General features: G+C 41.2%; 1 protein-coding gene across 1 annotated transcript; it reads right to left on the bottom strand.

Annotated features, from left to right (window-relative positions):
- Nucleotides 1–516: 516 nt before the first annotated feature.
- DCUN1D3 (defective in cullin neddylation 1 domain containing 3) lies at nt 517–26,813 on the bottom strand. The gene is made up of 4 exons (XM_074919434.1): nt 26,780–26,813; nt 15,837–15,912; nt 10,509–11,045; nt 517–8,516 (listed from the first exon to the last, which is right to left on the bottom strand). Exons 3-4 carry the CDS (start codon nt 10,937–10,939, stop codon nt 8,033–8,035), a joined length of 915 nt encoding a protein of 304 aa, XP_074775535.1. The 5' UTR covers nt 10,940–11,045; nt 15,837–15,912; nt 26,780–26,813; the 3' UTR covers nt 517–8,032.
- Between the last annotated feature and the right edge of the window lie 48 nt (nt 26,814–26,861).

Here is a 26,861-nt window from a genome sequence, read left to right as displayed (position 1 = left end):
TCCAGAACTCCTGAAATGAAATCTATTAAGCAAGATGAACGCAGCTAATTTTTTTCCTTTTAAAAAGGTACTTTATCCACTCCAAGTGAGCTTGGCATTCTTTGGCTGTAACTACTGCAAACTGGGATAAGTATCAACGTCGGTGCTACTACAAAACGTGAAAGGGAGTCACAGCCCCTTCGCCCAGCACTGCCAGCCCCTGCTGCTGCCCCCAGCCCAGCAGAGACCCTGGGGTCAGGCAGCTCCGTGGAGGGGGTGAATGGCAGCCTGCCCTCAGCACCTGTCCCTCTGTAAGAGCATGCTCCCGTTAAGACTGTTCACATCCAGCATCTCCTTGTTGTAGACTCTTGTACTGCAAAGTGGAAAAACCCCAGCTAGTTTTCATTCCATGCAATTAAAAATGATGTGGTCACCTCCCTGCAAGGACTTTGTAAGCATCCAGGATTCCTGCTTGAGAAACTCTGGAGATAACAAACAAAACTAGCAAGAGTCCTATTTATAAGCATGAAAAAATAATTAATTTGTCCCCTTTTAATCGAAAATGTAAAAAGGACTTCAGCTTTAAATAAGGCATTTTGTACAAAGCTTGAGCACAAAAAAAGTGAACACGAACGTGTCATTATGTAAACACCACAAATGTTACTCATTTGTTCAGTAATGCACAGAACAGCGTGCAAGCTCACTTTCCAGTGGATTAGATTTCTGTAGCTGGTCCCCTCTCTCGGTCCCCTCTCCCCCTCAGACCTTACTGGAATACAGGAAACCCAGAAGCTTTGGAACATTTACAAAGCTACAGTAGTCAGGATACACTGTGACTAAAAGATTATTGTTTTTTCTTTAAGGGATTGGTTATTTAAATATACAGAAGTACAATAATCTCACAGATAAATGAATGGCAGCTTGGATTAGAAAAAGCACCAAAATATTTAATATACATCTGGCACAAATTCCACAAAAAGTCAGTAATGGACAAACCAATGCTTTGCTTATAAGAAAAGAAAAACCTCAGACTGCACTTAATGCTCTTCTTCCAAAAGGGACACGACAAAAACATTGCACTCAGGATTGCTATCAAGTAAAGACAACCTTCTTATTACAACTTATTTGCATTGTGCCTTAAATTGCACATTCTGTAAGATGATGCTTCCATTCTGTTCCAGACAACAATGGTGAGCAAAATATAAGAAAAGTGTAAAACTGCAAACCAAATGGGACTAAGTAGATGAATCATCTTGACTTCTCCCACTTCTCTAGATCATGGTTTCAAATTTGGCCACATCCCTTTAAAAAAAGATCCTACATGAAACAGAATTTACTCCAGCCATTTTCAAGCATTACATTTACACAGCACTTCTGATACTGCTATCTGAAAGAGGAAGCACGGGTCTGCTCCACAACAAGCAATACATTCATCATTTCCCAGAGCGAGAAAATTGGATCATACATCTCTCGGGTAAATCCAAAAAGTCAAAAACCACTCCTGACACAAAGAACAGCAGTTTTGATCCTATTCACCCTTGCTGGTTTACGGAGGAATTAAGAGATTGGTCAGCTAGTTGTATTCACATGTGATTCAATGAAAGCTGCACAAAGGTGTGTGCTCGTTATTTCCTTTGTTAAAATTAGTTACTTCTGTGGGAGCAAACACTACCAAAATGCATTCCTTCCATAAAGGGCAACTTGAGGATAAATTGGGGCCTCAAGATCCACAAGCAAGTGCTCCAAGAAATCCAGCTGCATCAATGAGCTCTCCCAGGCTGACCCTCTCCACGCAGCCTGTTGAGGACTTGCGGTTGCTTCATGCCCTCAAGACCAGCCAGTACAAACCCCAGTAAGTGTTGGGTCAGGACCTAATCCTGCCAGTTGCATCCATGGCTCTTGGAACTCAAGTTACTCAACAACTAACAGCAGGAGGCCCTCCAACCACTCCTGCCAGCCCATCTCCTTTTAAAGACTATTTTAAACTTACAGAGAAGAAAGCAAGCATATTTTTAAGGTAACTATGTTTAGTGTGACTTACAAAGTCACAACTTCAAAATATTAAGCACTATTCTGTGAAGTCCTCTAACGTGTAATACATATGGGAGTATAAAACAGCAGCCAGCCTTCAGCTCCACTGATCCTCTGTGCAGGTTTGCCACCTCTGGTCACACAACCTCCGCTCTCATGGGCCCAGAGAAGAGCAAGACTCAGCAGTTGTAACTGCATAAAATGGCAACATTCAAGTAAGCACACTGGTTCAACAGTAGACAACCTTTAGTCCAAATATAATTTACAGGGGAAAAAGAAAAGCACTTTACACTAAGAACACTGGAGATGGATGGGTTTTTTCTGTGTCTGAAATGACATCCAGAAAGGGCTTATCTGAAGAGTGCAATTATGCAAAGATAGAAGCTTTTTTTTAAAAAAAAAAAAAAAAGTATAACCTCCAAAACCTGTTGGATTTTAAAACCCAACTACAAAAAGATGGAGGATTGCAATAGTAGCAAGGAACTGCTGTAACATCAGTGATTTAAGGCAAGCTGTTAACAGGACTAGTACGTTCATGCTCCTTTTATTGTCTCACACATCCCCCCCTTCTCTTGACATATGTGCCCCTACAGATAGTGCAAGAGGTCACACCCCAAAAGCAGCCCTCATACTGGAAGAAGAATCTTGTAGCAACAAGTTGCTGCAGCATAGCATCAATTTGAGATTTGCAATGGTAATAGTTGTGGTGTGGTTTTCTTTTGGGGGAGGAAAGCAAGGGACACAGATGTGTTGCATGGAAGAGACTCCACCTAAATGCATTAATGAATACAATGTGAACACTGAAGCCTCTCTGGCATCCACAACACTGTTGAGAACACTCCAGCTTTACTCAAGTGTAAGCATTTTATCCTGAGCAAGATTCTGACCTCAAGGAGGAAAAGGATGTGTACAGCCTTTGTATTTCTGCAGTTCCCATCTTTGCTGGGTATTACAGGTCCAGTCCAACATGGAACAAAACTCAGTATTTTTAATCAGAAGAAAAATACACTCATGGCACTGCATCAGGTCTAAAATTTTTCAAGGGCAACTGAAAAGGCTGATGGCTCCCTCTTGGGGAACAGCTGCTGCATCTTCAATTTACTGTCAGTACAGGTAGGCTGACCAGAGGAGGTGGGATGATGAAAGCCCCTGAGCCACGTGCAATGTGGCCCTACTCGGTCACTCTATTGCACTCCAAAACTAGCACGTGGGAGGACCAACACTTTTGTTTGCAGCTTGACTTGGCTCCCTTTCGAAGGGTCAACTGCTTGCAGATTAAGAGCAGTATACCAAAAAGTATGGCAAATAGATAATACTTAACTTGGGTCAATTAAAAAACTAGATTATTCATAGAGGCATAAATTCCTGGGAGAAAATGATGGTAACCTTAAACTATTCAAGTCTAAGAACAAGAGGTAGAGATACCTATGTACTTCATGGTGAAGGAGTTACAGCCTTCTGTCTTACAATCTCATGTATTTCACTTCGGTTGACAATATAAAACCAAAGATTCAATCTTCAATAGTCCAGAAAGAAAATTTTAACACTGGTGGTTTTGTTTGTGCACGAGAAAGTTTAAGCAGACAATTAGCTTTCAATACTTATCTGAAAAAGTATTTATGTTTTGCTGTATATTGAAACACTACCCTGAAGAATTTTGAGGTTCAGGTTAAGCATCTTCCTTTTTAATAGGAAAGGCTAAATTCACATGCACACGTATTGAGCAGAGTGAGCTCGAGGGAAGAACTGGTGCCCAATTTACCAAGGATCTTCTAAAATGATCACACCACAGAACACAAGGCTGCAAGACCCAGAAACTCACAGTGACTATTATTTTCTGGTGAATTGGAATGATGTAACCTCAGCCAACAAATTACATCACAACTGAGGTGACTATTAACTACGTGGTGTTTCTTTAACTTTGCTGGACTTTTCTGGAAACAAGGCTTAGAATTGTAAGGAAGATACTTATGTTGACATCATGAAAACACTAAGGTCACTAGTCAGTGCATAACCATGTCTGGGAACCACGGGTGGCAGGCTAGCCCTGGGATCCATGGGTTCTTCAGGTCTGACAGACATGCAAGGAGTGAAATAAAAGTCACACAGGCACATCTGCTGCTGCCCCCAGCACTCTGAACCCCCCACCTGGCAGCCACCCTGCCCTGGGGAAGAGGGGCTGCATCTATCTGCAACCAACCCCCAGTCGCTTGCTCAGCAGCAGAGCAGGGTGAACTCGTTCATGCTCTTAAATGTGCTTGGCTGAGAAGCTACAGTGGTTCGGAGGCTGATTCATGAGCAGATCTGCCATGCCAGCCTGGGGAAGCCAGTGCTTGGCAGACTGAACTGTCACAGGCTTCAGCTGTCTGATTTTATGCCACCTGCCACACCTTCATGGATTTTTCCTATGGTTCTTTCATTACAATTGCACAGTATTAAAAAGCTGTAATTCTCCATATAGAATAGCACCAGCAGTAAGTAAACTCACAATTCAGTGTTCAATTCCAATTAATTTCCTCAGTCATGTTTTATGGCCAGCTATGGGCAAAATCTTTCAAATCCTCACTTGAATCAATAAATAGTCTTTGACCTCAGAAATGCACCCACACAAGTAAAAATTAGCACAACTGAGCCTCCAGTTGATCCAGGAGCCAGATTTTAAAGGTGCTGCAAACTATAATATAGTGCAGGTGGTCAGTGTTTTATTACTGGGGACTAAAGTTTACAGGAGTTGTATTTCTTTGCATGTAAAGGAAGGCAGTAAAATGCCAAGAGTGTGGATGTCAGACCAATTTTCCAGTATATTATTGTAACTATTTATATAGTTATCTATAGTTATTTATCCCAAGTTGCAGCAGATTCACTACATGCATAAAGTTCTCTAACACATACCCTAATTAACAAAAAATTAAATAGTTGCAATGGTTTCAAGGATTTCATCAGCATCATTGCTCACTACAGCCCTGTGCCCTACACAATAAAGATTTAAATGATATAAAAACGAAGAGTGAACATATTTGGCCTGTTCCACAGATATTCACAGTTTAACCATAAAACAAGCATATCTTCAGAGGCTCCAATATTGTTAAAGACTTCTCAGAAACATGTACAAACTCCTACTCCCCCACAGGAACACCAGCATTACAGAGCACGCTCTGGTCTCCTTTAGGATCAGAAAGTCACCAGGCAATCCAGGGGAGGTCTGACGCCCTCTCAGCACTGCCACAGAATTGCACCTTCAGCTCCTGGTTCAGGAGTTAAAAACTGATACAGGTCTGGTTTGCATGCTGTAAATGGTAATTTAAAAAATCAAGTTAGGCTAAAAATAAATGGTATTTTGCTAGATAGTTCCTTCGGCCATTTTCACAAGTATTTTACCCAATGGGAGTTGCTCCTGCTAGGCTGAAAGCAGTAGAGCAAGAGCAAGGCTGTCCTCTCCTACTGAAACCATGGGACTGAAGCTACTGAGAACTGTATGTCCCTTCTCCAGCAGGAATAAGATTTTCCCTTCCTGTATATTCACCATCACCATTTTTAAAAACAAGCTGTATTACATTTGATACATTAAAATGGCCAAGCCTTGATATGCCCCAGATTGATTTCCTTACTGCTATCCATGCTCAGACCACAAGATAAACATCTTGTTTCAAGAACTCTACCCCCTCACCCTTTGGAGCTGCTGCAGTTCAGTGTATAAATTAGTAGCAGCCACTGCCATGATTTTACATGCATGCATTGGCTATCCATTTGAATAGTTTTCATACTCTGGACATTTTAAATACCCTTTAAGAAAAAAAAAAAAAAAATGAAGTGATGAACAAAGCATTTAATAGCTGAATGAATGAGTAGTCTCAAACTTATACAGTCTTAATTTACTATCAAATCAGTCTCCATTTGGAGCTTTTGCTAACAAAGCAGCCTCTGTTGGGGAATTTTTTTTCTTTTTTAAAAAAAACAGCACCAGCAAAAGTCTCACCATAAAGTCAATTACACCAGCACAAGTGCTTTGGCATGCTTTGCTCACCAAACCAGGATAAGGTTTTGCTGCCAAACATCGCTTGTACCACGGTTGTTTGGAAGGTTATAGTAGCAAGGACAAAACTTTGGGTATATTTACCTATAATAGACCAAGTTCAGGGCTACCCTCCTGCAAAGGAACAGACTCAGCTGCATCTTTTTCCACAGCTTAAAGAGTCTCCCCCAGCAAGAGCTGGCAGAAGCAGCATGCACCAAACTCTCCTTTTACTAGATCAAAGAGATGCTATCTGTGGCTTGTGGGTTTGTTTCTAAACAGTTTTCAATACCCACATTTTGTTAAGTGATTTATGATCTCAGACCCAAGCTATTGCATAGGCTGTGCACCAGCAAAGCCAGTGACAGAGTTCAGGCAGATCCTCCTCCTCTCTCTGCTAACCCCTGCAGGGCACAGCAGATGTGCCAAGCATGCCTTCCTGGATCCAGTGACAAGCTTGCCACTTAAAATCTGTTTCCCTTTAGCTTTAAAACCCCTATATCACAAAAGCCATCAGATGTTATGGATGACTATCCAGGGGTTTTTTTGGTTTGGTTTGGTTTTTTAATTGAAGCCATTTCATGATCCTGAAATGCAGCTCTGAAAACAAAAGGTGTGTAATGGAAGTGTATCAAATTCATTAAGCCAGTACTTAGCTCTATAGAAAGCCTTGGCAATCATCCCTTTTACCAAAAGGTGTAAAAAAGTTGACATACTTAAAAAAGGTAGCATCAATAACCAAAAAAGTTTCAACCAGTGTTAATAAAACTCCCTTTAAGTCACAAGTTTCAACAGGCAAATAGTCCCAATACAGGCATTGTAAAATAATAAATTGACTCCTATCCAAATATTATCAAATCAGTCTAAAAACGACTCATCTACACTGTTGTCATTAAGAACACATTAAGAATTCACTTTGTCATCAGATGCCGATATTGTTGCTCCAGAAAGTGTGGAGTATTAACTGCAATTTAGCAATTAAACATAGGTTTTAAAAAATTGGTTCGTCAATATTAATGCAAAAGATAGTTCCTTACATAGAAGTACTGTGCTTGCCAGACAAGTAAGATAATACTTTAGGTATAAATCAGACAAATTAAAGCAGAATTATACCACAGTTTTCCTTGAAGACTTAGGGTTTGTGTGTTGCTTCTGTCAATGTTTAGCAAAGTTAAGAAGCAGAACCTTTGGTTCTTTTAGTCAAGTAAAAATATTCTCATGTAACCACAAAAATACAACTTCCAGAGAAAATGGAAGTCCATCAAGAAGTCCACTTTCAATAAAACTGAGGTAGTACTGCTCTTTTATTACATGATGTGTAAGAGATTTAGATACAAATCATTATCTAGCACTCAGTTGACTGACAGGTACAGTAATTTTATAAAACAATCCCAACATTTAGTTTGAAATTCCAAAAAAGGAATGATCTGGACTCATTCGCTAAGAGTTTAAAATGGGAACTAGCCATATTACAAAAAGCTGTTGCTTACGTTGTTTTTTAGAGCCTTATTACCAGGGGATTAATGCATTTATAGTTAACAGTTAACACTGCTGTTCATCATGGTATAAAACCTTAAAATTATTACAGCCTAAAATGTCAACAATGTAAACAGCACTACACACAGTACAGACCTGCCCTGACAGATGTAGTATGAAAAACTTAATCTGGCACTGTATAATTTAGCAATGTTAATTTAACCTAACTAAAAAGATCTACATTGTGCAAGAAATATCAGACTTACTTATACTAATCTGAAGTCTTAAAAAAAAAAAAAAAAAAAAAGCTTAACTTGTAGCCAGGGTCAAATATTTCAGGGCAAGAGTAAAAGGAATAACCAAAATTAAGAAAGTGCCTAAAACATGATACAGCATTTTAGAGCCCTTTCAAAGACAAGGCAGAAAAAGGTGTAAAGTAGAAAAATCTGGAGCCTCAGTAATTTCCAGAAACATCCAGAGTTTACATTTCATGAAGGGCAACAGGCTGCTTTTGTCACTGCTGCTTCAACGTCGCTAAGTCTGTTCCTCCGCACACAGGCCCTCTGTGTCCGAAGACATAATACATTTGGTTTCCTCCTCCTTTTTCCTTCGCTCCATTTCCCACTCCACAAAGGTATCGAAGAGACTCGGCCAGGCCTCGTCCTCGCTGTAGTTGCTAAGGTCCGGTCCAATCACCTGAGTAAAATTTAGAAACATGTTCCACGTGTCCCGGGAGATTCCCTTGATTCCTGAGGGGTTCTCGACTAGGAAGTGTAACCACTGGTCCAAAATGGGGGGCTTGTTTTGGGTGAAGACTAATTTCCAAAGGGCAATGGCTATTTCCCGATGTAGCGACCTCTGTCCTTCTTCAGAGTCCAGACCGAACTGGAAAGTGAAACGATAGAGATCCTTGAATTTATCTTCCTGCTTGGCTTCATTTAAGAGGCTGGGAAACCTTGCACAAATGCCATCAATGCTGTCTGCGTTTATTGCTTTGCAGCCTTCAAAAAACTCCTTCCTATTAAGCAAGAGAAGAGAAATTAGTGTGAGCACTTCCCACTGACCTCACACACTGCACACTTCCCATCTCCATTCAGCTATGTCAAATCAGAAGAGGGTTATCAGGACAGGACAAGGTGTCAGCTCAGCCCAGGTGGCACTAAGATTTTGGCAATACAAGTTACTGGAAAGAGAGATGTTTCCAAGAAGTTTCTCATGGCCTGGGGAACCACACACACCCCTCAGATCTGCTAGGGCACTGTGAGCATTTGAAAGATTTTGCTGTCTGCCTTTCTGACTACTCAATCTTACCACATCTAATGACTTACACATTAAAAAGTGAATAAAATTTACCAAAGAAGAAATGCCAAATGTTTGAAAACACCATATTCACACAGTGAAGCACCATATATTAACCAGCTTGATTCAATATTGCCCATGTCTAAACACCTATGCTCTGGGCAAGCTGTTCTCAAGAGAAAGAGCAGTTCACTGGTGGCTTTCCTGTGGTTTTTGGTTGCTCTTCCAGCCTGTAAAATAAAAAAGGTGCCCATGGCGATAGTCAGCAAGGCATCCAGCAAGAGAGTGGAAGAGAGCCCGGCATCACACAATGCAGGCTACAACACAACATACAAACACTGCTCGAAGCGCCAGCCTACACTAATTAGCCCACTAATAATCTGGCCAAGTGGGTAGATGGTTAGCTCTGATTTCTCTAATGCTCATGAGCAAGTGTTATAACCAGACAGTATTAACCAAAGCCAGCAGAGTCTGATGTGGGACGGGCTGGAGTGAAGACAGGAGATGGGGCAGTGCTCAGGAGAACAGACAACCTCATTGCTTTCCTTGAGGGAAGAAGTCAGTCAGCATGCCTTTAAACAAAGGCAACCTCTCTCCACTAGATTTGCCCTCTCCAAGAAAATCAAAATGATGTTAATAAAACTCATGGTGGTTGTGCAGAATCACAAACACTGCTTGCAATTCCTTTACCCTGTTAGCAAATACCTGCACCATCAGCCTCCAGTAAATCCACATTTGCATTCCAGAGTAACTCATCCATTTGACACACACCCACATCCACAAAGACTCTGAAGATGCTGGAAAAAACTATCTGTGTTCAGTGCACAGCAGAGGCTCAGTTCAAGGCTCAGAACACCAAAGTAATTTTGAAAGTTATTAGCTGGGTAAAAATAAGTAGCATTACTCAATCTAGACAGACCCCCCCAAAAAAAAGTTCCATTTTCTCTCAGCAAGCCCCTGTAGAAAGTCTTTACTTGGTCTTACCTGGACGGTGTAGTCAAGGAGGGGGGGGGGGGGGGGGGGAACTGTTGTAGTTTTGAGTTTGGGTTGTTTTCTTTCTTTTCTAGTAAGTTTTAGCTGTTCTGTTGTTTCCTGTAGCACCAGATATGCTATAAGCCTGGTGACTGACCCCCTTGTCCAGAAGGACAGATAGCACTTTAAATACCAATCACTTGTCAGCCAGTATGAAACACCTACCAGTGTCAAAAACCTTGTGTTTCCTTCCCTCTCTATGCTTTAACAGGATTACTCTCAGAAAAAGACAGTATGTGCAACACTGGCTGGGCAGGAACAATTCTTAAGCAGCAGTCTGTCATTCTTTCACAGAACAATAACAGAGTTGATAGTAGTTACTAAGAAATCACATTAAAGTAAAAATTAATTTCAGTGTCCAATAACCACCAAGATAATTCCAGATACTGCAAAATTGCTTTTGGTAAATCAAGAATAAATGAATGTCTACAAAACCTCACTACACTGTTCATGATTAGCAGCATAATGTCCAAAAACACATTTGTGGTTCTGAAATGCACTGTGAGGGAAACAAGAAAAGAGGACAATACAAAGCTTACCTTCTGCAGTGGTAGGAATTAATTTGATCAAAATGCAAGTGTTAGAAGAAATAAGTGAAGCTAATGAGGCTGTCTCTCCAACATACAGATGACAGATACTTTAACATATGAAAATAATTACAAGTTCTACAAGAACTAACCTTGTAAATTTGCACATGGTAGCAGCCTGGAATTTCCAAGCCAAAACTAGCACTTTAAATTCAGTGGGATCAACACAGAGGTCATTGCAAAATCGTTCCATTCCTTCTTCCAGTATGGCATCTTCCCGTTCATCCTTATACCTCCTAAATAACTCCCCAATCCTTTGGAGAGAAGATTCTTCTGCACTGGAAACAGAGTCCTTCTTTGTATCTCCAGAAAACGTTGGAGGCTGACTAGACTCTACAGCAGCATCTGTTTTCTTTGTCCCATTCACAAGTATATCTCCTGCAGGCTTCCCGCAAGCTGAACCATGGTCGTCTTTGTGGACTGCACTTCTCTTACTGTGTGACTTGCTGCCAGATTCCCTTTCCCCATTTTTGCTGCCAAGGGTAGAAGAAGGATTCTTGCACTTCGTGACACACTGGCCCATGATGGTGCAAACCCAGCGTCTAGAGTGGTCCCCTTGCTGTCGGACACCCTCGCAGATATCTGCTCTTCAACACATCTCACCATGCCATTAGTGGCAGTCAACTAACCTGAAAAACAGTTTCAGAGTCAAATTGCTGTTTCTCCACAAAGAATATTATAAGTATTAAATGTGGGATAACATTCACCAGTAAAAGACCAACTTCAGGATATTTAAGTTTAAGTACTGAAAAGGAGTAGTGTACAGAAGGTTGGCATATGCCATAAATTTCAGGCAATTTCAGGCTGTTTTACCTAGAAATCAATGCAGCTCACTCAGTGGCCACAGTATACTAACGGATCCTAATAAAGGAAATTCCTAAAATTCTTACTGTAACATAGGTTAGTTACAAAGAGGTTGATTCATGTACAGGCTTCATCAAGACAGACTACTCTAATGCAGAAATATTTTAAGGGAAATGTTTTTGTAAAGTATACCCACATTTTATATATAAAATATAAAACACTGAAACAAAGCAGTGGTGGGGCAGGGACACTGACAGGACAACCTGGCAAAAACTTAAGCAGTAGATTTAGCCTGTACCTTCAGCAGATGGGCAAAACGGGTTTTGGGGGTGGGTTTTGGGGTTTCTTTTTTTGTGGGGTGGAGGGAGTTGTGGGTTTGTTTTTTTTTTAAACAGAGTTTGGAACCTAAATTTTTTAAACCTATGTTCTTAAAACATACACAGAGCAGGTTTGCAGAAAGAAGGCAACACTCACTTTTCATGCAAGATGGTGTTTAGGAATTATTAATTGTTTCAAGTAGGCTCCTCCCTTCAGGTAACAAGACAGACAGGGGGAGGGAGCCTTTTCAGACAGACACACATGCAGATAAGAAGTAGTAATTCCAGTTCAGCTTTTTTAAAAAAATCAAAACGCCAAAATTAATTCATCATACTCTGTTTTTATAAATCACAATGTTAAAGCCTTGCATATTAGGAAAAGATACTTTACCCACAGAAAAGGGTTCTTAAATTTTCCCTATTAAAACCAAACTAACTCTGACACTATCTTATCAGCATGCAGTCACACCACGGACAGACCATTTCTCAGAAACATCAACTCCAAGAAAGCAATTGCTTATCATATTCCTCCTTTACCCACTTATTTGCATTCCATCTCTGCTGTCAGTTAGGCAAAAGCCTCAAACATAAAAATTGGGTTTATCTTGTCTTTGCTTACTGCTTCCAGGTTACAAAATTAGAACAAGAAAGAAAAGAGATAAAAATTAAAAATGAAGAAATAAAATAGATGTTGTATCAGTTTTTCTGTATTCTTTCTTGAGTAAAGCTCTTCTGAGACTGAACCTCTGTTTTAAACTGTAAACCAACTTGGAACTATATGCAGATGACTGCTCCAGAAATTAGGATTACAAACATAAATCTTCTCTCCGCCATTATACCTGTTCTGGCAAAACAGCACGTATGCAGTTTCATGAGGAAAAAAAAAAAAAAATCTTTTTGCCAGTACAACTACAACAAGCAAGATGCTGGTTTCAACTACCTGGCTTCCCTTCCCATCCCCAATGCCTTTTCTTAAACCCATAACCCACAAACAAAACTAAGAAAAAACAGAAAAACCTATTTTTAAGCAGCAGAAGGAACAAACATCTGGAATGTCCTTTCATCAAACTGCTTTAAAGCTGAACTTTGTAACATCATTTTTACAGGCGCATAAAGTTCAATCTAATGTAATTAAGAATAATCCCTTATTCATTTGATTTTAAAGGATTTATTAAAATCTGCATTTCCACATAAACAACCCCAAAGCCAATTTCACTGGTCCTTAATACCTCACAGCTCTTTGAATTGCAGAGTACAAGCCTGGCACTTGTTCCTGTGTGGCCGTGCGTCTGAACAAAATCATCTTCTCCAGTCTACACCAGTCATTTTTTCATTACACCAAAAGAAACTGGATATTATTAGGCAATTTAAATTACTGCTTAGTGATTAACTCCCAGATACTTGCCCCACCCCCCCACCCCCCTTATATGCATCAGAATTCAAATGCTCAATCTACACTAATTCTTGTTCTTCCATCAGTTGCTCAAAGGCAGCTAGCACTACTTTGGCTAAGTTTTTCTTCAGAGAATCATGCAAGTAAAGGAACAGAATAAAAAAATCCCAAGTAAAATCTAGTATTAGAGTTTAGCTAGTTTATAAAACTTTCTGCTCAAACATATAACAGCAGTTATTAGCTGTTGGGGATTCAGAACAGCTTTTCCCTACGGACAGGTTAAAGAATAGCTGCCTTATAATGAATAGTACTTCCCTCTAAAGTAGCCAGTAGTAGTCAAATCACACACAGCATAATGGACAGTGGTGAATCCAATTCACTTTAGGAATCCCAACTTGAAGTTTAAAAAAAGGGAGTTTGCAAGACTACCTTAGATACTCTGTCCATAAATTCTCTTATCGAACTGATTCATGCTGTCATGCTTCCTTAGCAACAGCTTGTGTTAATGATGGTAAAATCTAATATTCAAATCTACAAAGTGACATCACCAGTGTGATGAAACAGATGGGGTTTATTGTCATTTCCTGCCATGAAAAGACAGCATTACAATACACGGAGGGACGGTCAGCCAGCATTATTAAACACCTATATGTGAGGAAGTGTCCCAACAGCTGTTTCTCAAAACCACTGGAGAGCTCAGCATAACATTAACCCATGGAGTGCAAGTTAACCACGTCCCCTGCAGCATACCCCTCTGACAAGCACGTTTTCTGTACTCCAACCTACCTGCCTTACAAGGAGCTGACTGCTGCTCCTGAACAGCCACTGCCTGGGCTCTGCTAGCACTGCTCTTCCCTGCAGTAACAGAGTTCTTCCTTTCTCCTCCCTGCCGAGGAGGTTTTCAGAGCATAATCTTACTCATTATGAACAAACACTAGAAGATACTGAAATACAGTTGCTGCAATTCCTTTTCTACTACATGAAATTTGATGTCACATGCCAGATACTTTGAAGCATTCTATCCCAAAAATAGCAAAACCAACTTGGGAAAAAAAAAAAAAAGTCAGACTGCATCCACTGACAGTTTGTGCATGTATCTGGTTTTGTAAGAGAAAAGTCTTTTGGCGCTCCATCAGTTACCCTTTTATAAAATGCCTTCACTGAGCTGGATCCACTTCACTTACCAGTCACCTCCGCTTCCTACATGACTCAGGTTTCAAGGCATGAAAGGAACAAGAGCCTCGGAAGGAGACAGAAACAAGTGGGAGAACTCGGCCCTTTTGTTAAGGAAGGCTGGAGAGAGGATCCGATTGCAGCATCGGGAGCTGCACTGAACTCAGTGTTTAAGGATTATGAAAAAGCACTCTTAGGAAAGTCAACAGAGCTACTCATTTAACTGCAGAGCGGAGCAAATGTCACATCTAGGTTGTGCCGATTACACTTAAGTGAGCACAAGGATGTGCAGAGATATTTCTCCCAGCTGGACGGGGAACTACAAATATAAAATTCACATGTACCCAAGGTTATACTGGATTGATGGCAAAGCACCAATTTCCAAAAGGATCAGATCCCAAGAGAAAATTTACTGTAATAGGCTTGTACAACGTAACAGTGAGACACAAAATGCAGCACTGACCACTAGTTTTGCTAATCTACTAAAAAAGATCAAAATCCCAGGCTAAGGTTGGAACATACTCAGTGCTACAGGATGCAGTACTCCCAAAGAAGTTTGATTACTCAGACAAGTATTGAGCAATAACCTACAGTAAATATGAATCACCAAGATGCCCATGAGGCCATCTTCCACATAACAGGAACTGCAAAGCAGAGATCGACAATGATGTTCTCTGCTTCTTTCTAGAAGAGAGTAAGCAACTGGAAACACTGGAAGCTTAGTGCTGGTGAATACAGACAGTTAAAGAAAAGCCACTCTCTAAGAACAAAGGATGTGTTGAATTGTATTGCCCAATATATTAAACATAAACTCTAGAGAAGATTAGAAAGACCATGCTAATGCTTGGGTGGGGCATTTTGTTTTGGTTTGGGTGGGGGTTTTTTAGGTTTCTTTTTGGTTGTGGGTTGTTTGGGTTTTTTAAGTGCTGTAAAGCAATTAGTTTTTCTCCATTTTCAAGTGACCAGATCTCATGTAACCCAAGATTTGAAGGGAGCAAACCAACAAAGTGACTCAGTAATAATTCTCTGTCATACAAGCACAATATGGCACAATTGAAAACGGCAACACTGAAGACAGGGAGACCTGGCAGGAGGAGAGAAGATGCAAAGGAGATACTTAAGTAACCCTGTATTTTTCTTTAATGACCAACACCATTGTAGTAATAGAAATTATTGGATATGTCCAGAGAATAACAAAACACAGGCAATCATTATGCTGTTTAATAAAAGCATTGCATCAGAATATATTTACAATGAGTTTCAAAACACAGAAAATATCAAGACAGAAGAAAAAACCCTCCATACATTCAAGAACAGCTCAAAGACAAATTTAGGAAATCTCAAAACAAAAGGGGACACAGCTCAGCCAACCGTTAAATCCCTCTCCAAGTAGCAGTTCACTAACTAAGGCAAAGACAACATTGCTAGAGCTTAACTAAGCCTCAACCCAGCCTCAATTTTTTGCAAACACTTGAGCATGGTCTGTAAGAATTTTACAGAATTTCACTATGCATTATCTACCTTCTGGTGGACAGGGATACGTGACTTCAAACTAGCTGAGAATAGTGAACAGTATCATGGGCGCCCCGTCTTTTTGCAGCTCCGAACAGATACACGCAGCTTTCTACTGGGAAGGCACAAGAGGATCATTGTAACTGCTGAACGAGAAGCAATCGCTGCTCCAACAGTTGATGCTGGGCAAGTGAACTTGTAAGCAAACATCTAATACTTACATAGTTTCAGCTACACAGGGAATCATTCCATTAGCTTCACAGCCTCCTTCCGGCTCCCTGGGTTCCACATGGAACACTGTAAGACAAAAGACCACACACATTTTTTATTTAGAAGGGGCTATGAAAAGCATAAAATGCACCAAATCACTCAAACGCAACTATGCATTTAATAAAATCCTTCACAGCCAAAATCCATTTGCTGTAAGAGTAATTTTATAAAACTACTCCACTTTGTCTTAAAGTAGCATTAATACCATTAACTCTTCGCTGTCATATAAATCATAGATCAGGTACTGAATACAATCGACAAGTTCAAATGTTTGTTAGGAGTAAACACACACTTCCGGATACTTTTATGCCTTTTAGCATGGGAGAGTTAATTCCTCATTTCATGCACTCAAAGCAAAACAGAGGATATGCTATCATTGTCAATGCATGTTAGCTAAGCAGCTGTTTAATCTGTGAATTCCAGACAGCTGCTACCTAGCAAAGCATAATTTGGGTCTAGAAAGTAATTCTCTTTTTTTCATTCTCTAGCACATTCTTTTCCATGTTTGTTTTCCCATGTTCAGTTGAGCTGGCTCAACTGCACTTCTCTTAAATTCCCAGCTTGACTACATAACTACAAAGCTCTGAAGAAAAGATGACAAAGTTATGTCTGGTTTGTGTAGCAAGAGCTACAACCACAGCACCTAGTCAACACCTCTGTTTGTATCTGATCTAGAAAAAAAAACCAAAACAACACAACACAAAAAACAAGCAAGCTCTGGCAAAGCTCCTCTGCTCTGCCATACCAACAGAAACACTAAAACCTCTTGTTTTTACGGCTCTTAGTACATCTAGGGAGCAGACAGGTGATCAAAAGCTGCCTTTCTGCGTACTTACTTTTACATGAGACCTACTCCTTAGGAAACAAGTAGGAACATTAGCTTGTTCAGTGTTTTCTTCGGTAGAAAGTAAGGAATGAATGTAGAAAGACAGTCATAAAACAAGTTCTTACTGCACATGCCAGTCTCCACATAAATTCAGTTTTCCCCCAAACTTGAGTCCTATACATGGATTAGGACAAATTTAACCAACAAATAAAGCCTAGTTCAAATCAAAGCTTTTAAAAAGCTTTTAAAAGCCCATGGAAACAGGCATCCAAAATGCTTCAAAACCCTTAAAGTAGTACTTTCACCCCATAATTCAGACACATGGAGCAATAACATATCTCTGCCGAACCATTTTTAAGGCATTTACTTTTGAGATGGATAGTTCAAAAATTCCACTTCACTCTGGATTTATATCCTCTGCTTCCAAACCTCATCTTCCACAAAAGCAACAACCCTTTTGCCCCCCCCCCCCCCCCCCCCCCGCCTTTTAGCATACACTCCTGCAGGAAGGGCTGCCCTGTGCAGGTGCACGGCCACCAGCCAGCTTAAATTTGTATGGGAGCAGAGGAGCTCCTGCCTCTCTCCTGGTGGAAGTACTAGTTTGGATTTCTTTCTATTTGACCATAGTATCCCATGAATTTCAAGAATTTAAGGAAACGTAAAATCTGGCATTTCTATGTTAATTTCTTTTGGTTCCCTGCAACTAAGTAATTCCTTTTATAAATCATCAGGGGAGGAAAGAAGAGACAGGAGGGACACAGGGCTCTGTGGAGCCTCATTCCCCTGGGAACACGTTTAAATCGAAGAAAAGCCACATCTTACACTTCACATTTTAAAAATCATTGTCATGGCAACTTTATGCAACAAACTAACTACTTTTCAAACAGATTTGTATTTCTTTGGAAGAAATCTATGATCCACCAAATCTACATTTCAAGTTGACTACAGCACATACTGGAAGTGAACACTCATTTTAAGTTCAAAAGAAGCTGAATCTGATGGAGTTCAGCCCTAACCAGCAAAAGCCAAACTTTTTCAGGTTGTTTGAAGTAGTTTCCACACTGGCTGACTTGTACACACACACTGTCTGGAGCCAGGAGCCAAAAATTTTAACATGTTAGAACAGCCAGCTACAATTCTTCTCCTATTCTTCCTACTTTTATTGTACCAAGGTTGCCCATTTCACCCTTTTATAATTTTTAATACAGTAGCAAGTGTAAACTTCTGTGACAACACAATTATGGAATGTGGAATAAAAAGTTAGTATGAGTTAGCAGTTAAAAAAACAAGCTCTTCAAGTCTGTATTTAAAGGCTGTCATAGCACAGCAATGCGTTGTGGCTGACTTCATCCTAAATCACGCAAGGTGACTGCCGCGGGGGTGGAAAGAAGTATCAACACTTTCATGGCAGGGGTTTTAATTCAGTCCTTGGGTCAGGGTCGCAAACTATAGCTGTATGCTATGATCACCAAGCATCCCCCCCTTGTGTACAGGAGCAGTGTCACACTACAGTAACTCGGAAAACAGCCTACATCATTCGTTAGCAATCCCACTCAGCAGTCCACTGGGAAAATATATAAGTAAATGGTGTGCACCCTCAGGATTACAGAGGCCTTTGTTTTGCACACCTGCTTCTTTTTGCACCTGTGTCTCACTTCCCCCTGGAACTTTGGCTCTCCTGAGCATGGGTGCAGGAAGGATCACACTGCAGAATACTGCAGTACCAAAGCTGCTATTGCCATCGACAGCAGCCCTTGGCAGCTTTTCCAGGGGAAAAGAGCTGATGGCCTTCTCACAAATCAACTTTCTCCGCTTTTCTGGGGAGAATCAGTGAAGAATTAGTGATATCATTTCCTTCTTCAGCAGGCAGTTGAGAGGATCAACTCTGCACGTGGAAGATTTTACTGTGCAGTTAAGAGTTTTATACTACGGCACCAAAGCACTTGGTGCGTAAGTGTTAAAGCATAAACGAAGCTTCGGTCAGCAAAGCCATCACATGGAAACTGCTTATTTCAAGTCATAACCTGCAATGAAACTTCCTCAGCGAAAGCACTCTGACTCCAGCACCATGGGCACATTATGGGCTTTCATTAGCCCAGAAGACACCTCACCCCATCTCTAACCAAACGCTGTGCTAGCACCAGTCTGTCACACAGATCTGTTCCACACCTCTGCTGCAGAAATACATTTATGTGAAGTTACTTAAGAGGAAGTCTGAAAGCAGGAAAGTTCTGTTGCAATTAGTTAAAATGAATTATTAGTTTGTCAGGCTTCCTGCAGTTCAAGCACCTTTCAATGAACTACAGCCAGGTTATGGTTTTGGGGGCATACAGATGGGAACTCTGTCAATCTGCTCCAAACTGGGATAACAAACTACTTCTGATTAACCTCACTTTGAGCTTTGGAAACCAGATTTAAAAACTTGATCAGAGTAAAATTTGTCTCTACAGAACACACCTGTATCAGAGTAGAAGCCACTTACACAGACACATGAAAAAGGCCCATGCAGTTTTGGCTGCTGCTTGGCACAAGACTAAATGGCTGTCAATGGGAAAACCAAGCCAGACAATATGTATGTTGGAAACCTGAATACTTTCTCAAATGAGAAAGACCATACTGGAAAGGCTTAACTAGTCTGGAAGGGAAAAGAGGGGCAGGTACAAAAATATCTAAAAAAAAAAAAAAATTCAATTAACAACAGATTCAGAAACTGCTACACCATGTCTACAGTCCATAACGATAGGCCAGCTCTCAGTGCCAAGAACCAGAGCTACCACTAAGCCTCTTTCCAGAGGAAGCCCGATTGCCAGCAAGCAGGAAAAAATCTTAACAAACAACTGCACCTTGACATGGTGTGCTGTCACTTCAAGTGCAGTGCTGGGATATTAAGGGAGATTTTTTAATTCAAGACTCTGGGCAGAAGAAACCTGCTTTCTGCACTCTTGAAGAGCACCATACTAAGACACAGGGCATGATACCACATTTCATGTTCAAACTCCAACAAGTAGTCTCAAGAAAAACTGGAATAGATATTTTGGATCTGTAGCTCACTGTGTCCAGCTAATTATACAAGGTTAGCTTAAGAAAAAATGAATGATGTGAAAAATGATAGGGAAAGAGAGAATAAAAGCACCTTACTGCTTTTTCTCATGGAAGACACATTCCTTAAGCAGCGTTTTTAGCAGACACACATGCATCATCCTTGAATCCCTTCCTCTCTTTTATACTCTCTAACCACACAATACCTTACTTACCAATTACTTCTCATTGTTTTTCCACTTGGCCCCATTTAAAAGTTTGGAATCCTTTCCTATTATGTGCTTCATCCTACTTTATTAGGTGGGTGGAATGATTTGTTAGGATTATTGTATTTTCACAGAGCAAACCCAAGTCCAGTTAGCTAAATAGCATATAATCTTACAAGGGTGCCTTAAGGGGCTTCTGTAATGTAAATAAATTAATGAACTAATTCACACAGCAGCAGTACTTGTTTTGAGAAGTCTATTTAGGCTGTGAGAAAGACAACAGGCAGAGGGGAAATCAAGACAGCCAAATAACATGGCTCTTCAAGATCACACCATCAGTTTTAAGTAAAGTTGAAACCAGAACCTCAACCAAATTCCACCTGATTCCCTACCTCATACATACTTAGACATGAACAAACTTGTTTATTTCACTGCACATAACTCAAACCTTGGATGAGCTTGAATCTACCATCTTCAAAACACAAAGATTTGGTCACTGGGCAATTCATCTCCATCCCATTAAAAACTATCAGTCTTACCCCTCCCCTGAGATCCTTGTCGAAGACCATACAACTCTCAAGGTCCATCACTTACAAAAAAGCAAATCATCATCTAATGAGGGTTTGTGCATTTTTTCCCTTTAATGTGCAAAGGGTTGTAAAAGAATAATCCTTCAGTATTTTTCCAGGGTACACTAACTTTTGCACAGCACGACAGACCTTTAGCACCTTGTATGTATTATAATTAAGGCAGCACACGCCAGGTGAAGAGATACTCTGTGCTCAGACACAACTGGTTCACATCTCTACAGCAAAACTGCAGATTATGAGACCAACAGAAACCATGACCCTCAGATATCTGACAAGATGCATTCTGCTGTAAGCATCTGTAAGTAACAGTGCTACAAATATTTACCTTACTCTGTTTCAGTCAATTCAATCTACAGAAAACTGCAACTATCCTGTAGCTAAACCAGAATAACTTTGAAAAACCACCTCAGTCTACAATCCATTCTGTAATGGAAAAAAACCATTTACTTTTAAACTGAGCTAAGTGTGCACACATTTTCTTCAGCACTGAGTTCAGCTATCAGACTTCACCTTGAAGAAGCCAAGGCACCTTCATCCATTACGTGCAGTGGAATATAATTCAGGTAGATATCAAATTATTTCTGTAATAATAAGATATGCTTTAAACTAACTGTACTAAGTAAATAACTGTATTTCTTACCGCTCACAACAATGAAGAAAACATACCAATCACACAAAAAAAGGAAGTCCTTCCAGCAGCTCTGGTTAAGAGTGTCCCATCTCCAGCACAAAGTAGCCGTGAGAACCGTGATCCATACAGCGGCCTAACAGGGCAGCGAAGGGACAAGTCTAAAGACAAGAGCCAGACCACCTCCTAAGATCACTTCTGGCAGCAGATCTCATAAGGAGTTTACAGAAGGCCCGCTAGCCATCTCAGTAAGTATAACACAGTTTACAGGCTGCCAGCCAAAAGAATCACTTATTTCATGCAGCTGTGTAGGAACTTCATTACCAGCTGACCATGTAAATACTGGAATCACATTTACGTACAAAGAATTGTTTTAAGTGAAAGGACTGACATCTGAAAGTGCTTTAAGAGCATATGCTTGGATTTTTAAACTTAGGGCAGTTTTTAAAGCAGGAAATACACAAAGCTACCCGCAGAGACCCTGGTTCTCTCTACTGACTTGAGTCCTGACTTCCCTATTACAGTGAATGACGCTAACACTTCATACTGTACCAAGAATGCTGCAGCATTTAGATGATAACTGTATCAACAGCTTCGAAGGAGCTCCTGTGAGTACTTGAACTTAGGTCATCAGTTATAACAAAGACTCTCAGCTCTCCTTGAGAAATCTGGTGGCAGCTTCAACCAACACACATTCTGTTAATAAGTTTTCACATATCCTTGATTTCACTTGATGTCTTGTGTCTCACGAGAGATGTAAAGTGTGTAGGTATCTATCCTGTGCTTCACGAGACATATTCACTAATTAGAAGCACAGGTAACTGTGCTTGAAGCTGGTGTACATCAGACCTTTGGCATTTCCAGACTGCCTATTTATGTACTGATCCAGAATACTCAAAGCTTTCTGTACAGACTCATTTGCAATGAAAATACTGAATAGTCAGCATATGACCAAAACCAAGTTCTAGGACATTTGTGTTTGTAAGTCTATTACTAAGCTACACACGCCTCCCATAATCATAGGCGTTAAGATGCTTTTTCTTCCTCCCTGTCAATTTTAAAACAAAAGGATAAGACTGACTGCATTAGATGTTTCAAAGTTGCAGAAGGAAAAGTTGTATTACACTAAAAAAATTTCAGAGTAAGAGCTAAAAACTGTCACTTTCTGCTACTACATGTATGCATAAATAAGACTCTGGTATTTTTCAGGAGCACATAATCATTTTGGTTTAAAAAAACTATTTATGTTCATTAAGCAGGAAAAGTGAGACAACAAATAACTATGACTGTCATACTGTCTTTGGCAGTCTGACTTTCTGGGAATAACAAACTGTGACAGGAGGTCAGTAACAGCATTCTCACATTTTGCTAAGTAAGTTTTGTCTTTCACAAACCAGATGTCACAGACAGAACAGCATTTATAACTATTCTGAGACACCAGAAGATTATACTAGGTCATTCTCTTTACTGGAATCCTGCCTCACCACCTATGCTTTTGTTGGTTTCTCTACAGTATTCCCACTTCTGTGAAAGAGCTCTTTCATACTTACACTTAAGTAGTCACCTAACCATCACTCTTCTAGTACCAAAACATTGCAATTAAATAACTTTTACCTAAAATCTGTATTTTCTGCTTCTTTCAAGATGCAGGTCATTGGACTGAAGAGCTGACCCCAAAGATATATAGATAAAATGGAGACATAACAAGTCTAAAGGGATCAGTTCTCAGATTATCTTCTAGGCAAGAAGCTTTGATTCACTTTCTCTTCCCATATTTGCTCTGTTCTAGTTAACACCAAGATCAGAATGTAAAAACATCACTAAACTGTCACACCAAAGCCACATGTGACAAGGAGAATCTCCTCACATCACCATAAAAAAATACTGGCATTTGTGCAATGGAAAGCAGAGCTCCCCTTTGGCTTGCCAACCACCACCACTCCTGGGGCTCTCCGACTTGCTCACCCACAGCCAGTTACCAATAGCTGAGCAGTTCCACAAAACCTTCTCATGAAAGGGTGAAGTCAAAGTACAAGCGAATGATGGGAGCACATCTGCAAGTCTTGGCTTTCCTGATCACTCCCTGGGAAGGCTTCCACCTAGATCTGTAATTACCTGACTCAAACCAGAGTCAAAAGGGGGGGGGGGGGGGGGGGGGGGGGGGGGAAGAAGAGAGATAGCTGACTGTTTCAGAAGACACACTTGAGACAACTTACTGTATAAAGACACTGAGAAAACTAGCACAGACAGTTTACTCGTGTCATATGTTTACAGGGGGTAAATTGCAGGTGGCTCTTTACCAGGAGGCAACATTTGCCTTGAACATTTGCCATGAAATTACCATTGTTTCAAGTTACTATGTCATTACTGCTGAATAACAAAGTATACAATTAATCCATGTCACCAATGCAGATAATCTGCAAAACATTACAGCCATTTAATCTAGTATTTTTAAAAGGAGGAAGAGGGAAGAGACAAAAGAAATTATTAGACTTCCAGTAACCAGAAGACAAAGCCTATTAGTCAGCAGCAAATAGAGGAAAGGAAGCCAGCCAGATAAGATGCAGACCCCTAGGGAGAAGCAGCCAGAGAGAAGGAGCCCAGTCAGGGAATACTGATGAAGGCTGTTAAGGGGGTTCCCTCTTATCTTCCTGTGACTACCAAGTCCCTTAAGTGTTTACAGATTGTTCTTTCAGTCTCCAAGAATTGTGGCTACCAATCTTCAGCTGCTTTATTTTTAAGAGTGAAGATGAAAGGACAGATTGTTTTTCCAACATCCCATGCCTTTATTTTTACAGTCTCTTCTTAGTCAGAGCAGTTTTCCTGTTAGATTCACTACTACAAACCCATGTACCTAATGGAACAATAACATTGTTTCTGCACTTTGCAAGTTCTTACAAACTGCCAAAACCCCACCACAATGGATTTTATAGTGCTCCAAGGCTTTAAATTAAATTTATCAACACTTCCCCAGCACCAGTAAAGAAAACGGAGTGCTACAGTGTGGGACAGTTCTGAGCTGTACTGTGGGACTCACACTCCTGCTGGCTTGCAGCTGTTCACCTCGTTATATCCAAACCACCTTTACATCATTTTCTGCCATAAGGAAATGCAAGTTTAGAAGAGTCATGTCTATCCCCCACTCTTCCACCCACCTTTCATCTACTTTATATTCCACTGCTCCAATACACATACACACAACATAGAGGATTTTTTCCTGTTCCTTAAGCTGAAGAAAGCAGCAGAACCAAGCCTCTCCCTCATCCACACACAAATTTGTCAGAACAAGTCCCTTTGTCTTAGAAGTCTGTCAAATTGTCTGGCAGTCCCTCTTGCTCAATATATACTTAACTAATTTCAGAGACAGTCTTCCAAAAGAGCTGTTCTTAGTTTTCTCTCAAAGCCACCCCTTCACTTCATCTGATCACATTTTTTTAATACAATTCACACTAAATGGAAGCAAGATGTAATCATGAATGAATTCCCAAGATCGACAAATATAACAACTACCGACACAGATCAGTTAGAATTTGCTATGAACACGACAATGTTCAACTCCAAAATAAAGCAAGCAATTGTGTAGAGAAGGCACCTAACCCAGCCTTAAAGATCCAGAGGCTGATTACAGATCATATCGCAGGCTATCAGTCTCAAGATGAAAGCAATTTCAGAAGCATCACATTGAGCAGCCAAGTAGTATCAAAGCTTTAAGCTCCCCCATTAATAGTTTTATGAAATTTTAAAAGGATAATAGTTCATGCCTGCATACAACTTGCTATTAGGAAATAATCAGAATTTTAGAAATCACTATAAGAGCTGATATTTGCAGTAAGTTGTAAAGCCAGTTGTACTTTACAAATCTGAACTAATTCAACACAGATCACAAGCTCTCCTTTTTCTGCTGATGTGCAGAAAATCTTTGCTTTAGACTGTGCACTGCCTTTCACATAAAGGGCGATGAAGGTTTTCCACAGACCACTAATGCACACCTGTGCAGGGAAGATTTAAAGACAAACTACAGAACTGACGAGAACACAAAGTCAGATCTCTTTACTTTCATATGCAATCTTAACCAGGGGACTACACGTCCTTTTCTGAGGATTATCTTTTACCAGGGAAACATGCAGCAGTGTTCAGATGCGCTTGAGAAACCTCAGTACTCAGGCATTCTCTATTCTCAGTGCTAGCTAAAACACTAATACCATAGTTATATGTTAATTGTCTAACAAAGAGGCTCTTAAATGGATGATAAGAACATAAATGTCTTTTGATCAACTGTTGTCCCCAAAAAAAGACAGACCATGCAGCACAACTGCAACTGCCAGTAAGGCCCCTCTGTAATTTTCAGAAAGGTAAGGCAGTTCTGTGTGTTTTGTTTGGACATCTATATCCGTTTTTTTCAGAGCACTTAACCTATTATCTCTTTAAATTATGCGGCAGACATTACCATTTAAAAAAAGTTACCAGCTGTGGATCAATGCTGTTATTCCGATACTTGGCATCAGACTGTCCAGTTATCAATGTAACATTTTGAAGGCTAGCATATCAGCAGTGTTAACTATTTAAAAGATAATCAATGATTCTTTCCAGCAACCAGAGCACTAATAGGAAAGGCATATTCTTTCAACCAGTATTTGCTTGAAACTCTGATTATGCAAGTTACAATTTAAGTTGTTATGAGTGGCTTATTAGTACCAGCACAGCCCCAGAGAGTTAGAGTGATTAACGCAGATTGCAGCTTTCACAGGAAAGGTAAACATACTTAGGAAAGGGACTGAAAGCTAAAGTAATAAGAAAAGTGGCTGTGCAAAGGTGGTATGTTCAGATTACAAGAACTACCTCGGAAATAGATTGGTCTACATTTTATCTCTCTTTCTTTTTCCTGAAAACAGTATGAAGATACACCTTCTAGCGTATCTACACGAAGATACACGTGTAAAGGCTGGGCACGAAGAGTGTTTGAACAAAGCAGCTGATCTCCTCAGCCCTGGAGGGGATGCGGGGCTGCACGCAGAGAGGTGGTCTGCCAAGAGACGTTTTAGGATCCTGCAGATGGCACAAGCCAGAATTAAAAAAATAAGGAAAAAAACCGCTGAAGTGAGCCAGCACCATTACTCGGGGCACACGAGCTAGTGCCGGGCAGGCTCGGCTCGGCAGCACCCAGCGCTACGCGCCCGCTGAGCCGCTGCACCGGCCTGCACGGAGCGAGACCCGACAGACACCCACCGGAGAAGCGCCCCGGACGGGACCGCCCCGCGCCGCGGCACCGGGGGAGGCTCCGGCTCCCGGCCGGGCACGCCGGTACCGGCGGGCCGTCCCGACGGCTGCCAGCCCCGGGGGCCGGGCGGGCTTGCGGCTCCGGGGGGCCCCGTCGTGAAGGGGCAGCGGCGGCGGCGCGGAGCCCCCAGCGCCCAACCGGCCCTGGCGGGGCTGAGTGGGCAGCGCGGCGGCCCCCGCCGCCGCCGAGGCTGCCGGCCGAGCCCCGCGGCCCGCGCCGCCGGCCGAGCCGAGCCGTGCCCCGCGCCGCTCCCGCCGCCGCCGTCCCCCCCGCCGCGGCGCCCGCAGCCCGGCGCGGACGGGAAGAGACATGGTCCAATTCACTCACCTCCGCGGCTCCCTGCGAGACTGCCTCCCCCTCCCTGCATCACTTCCGGGGGTGAGCAGTCAGCTGGCGGCGGCGCAGCGCG

The sequence above is a fragment of the Athene noctua genome, chromosome 15, assembly GCF_965140245.1.
Source record: "Athene noctua chromosome 15, bAthNoc1.hap1.1, whole genome shotgun sequence".
Taxonomy (NCBI): domain Eukaryota; kingdom Metazoa; phylum Chordata; class Aves; order Strigiformes; family Strigidae; genus Athene; species Athene noctua.
This window is presented reverse-complemented; position numbering and strand designations above follow the sequence as displayed.

Coding starts and splice junctions, on each gene's coding strand:
- DCUN1D3 (XM_074919434.1), bottom strand. CDS start 10,939: ATGGGCCAGTGTGTCACGAAGTGCAAGAATCCTTCTTCTACCCTTGGC. Junction 8,517..10,508: donor ACCATGTGCAAATTTACAAG/GTTAGTTCTTGT, acceptor CTTGCTTAATAG/GAAGGAGTTTTTTGAAGGCT.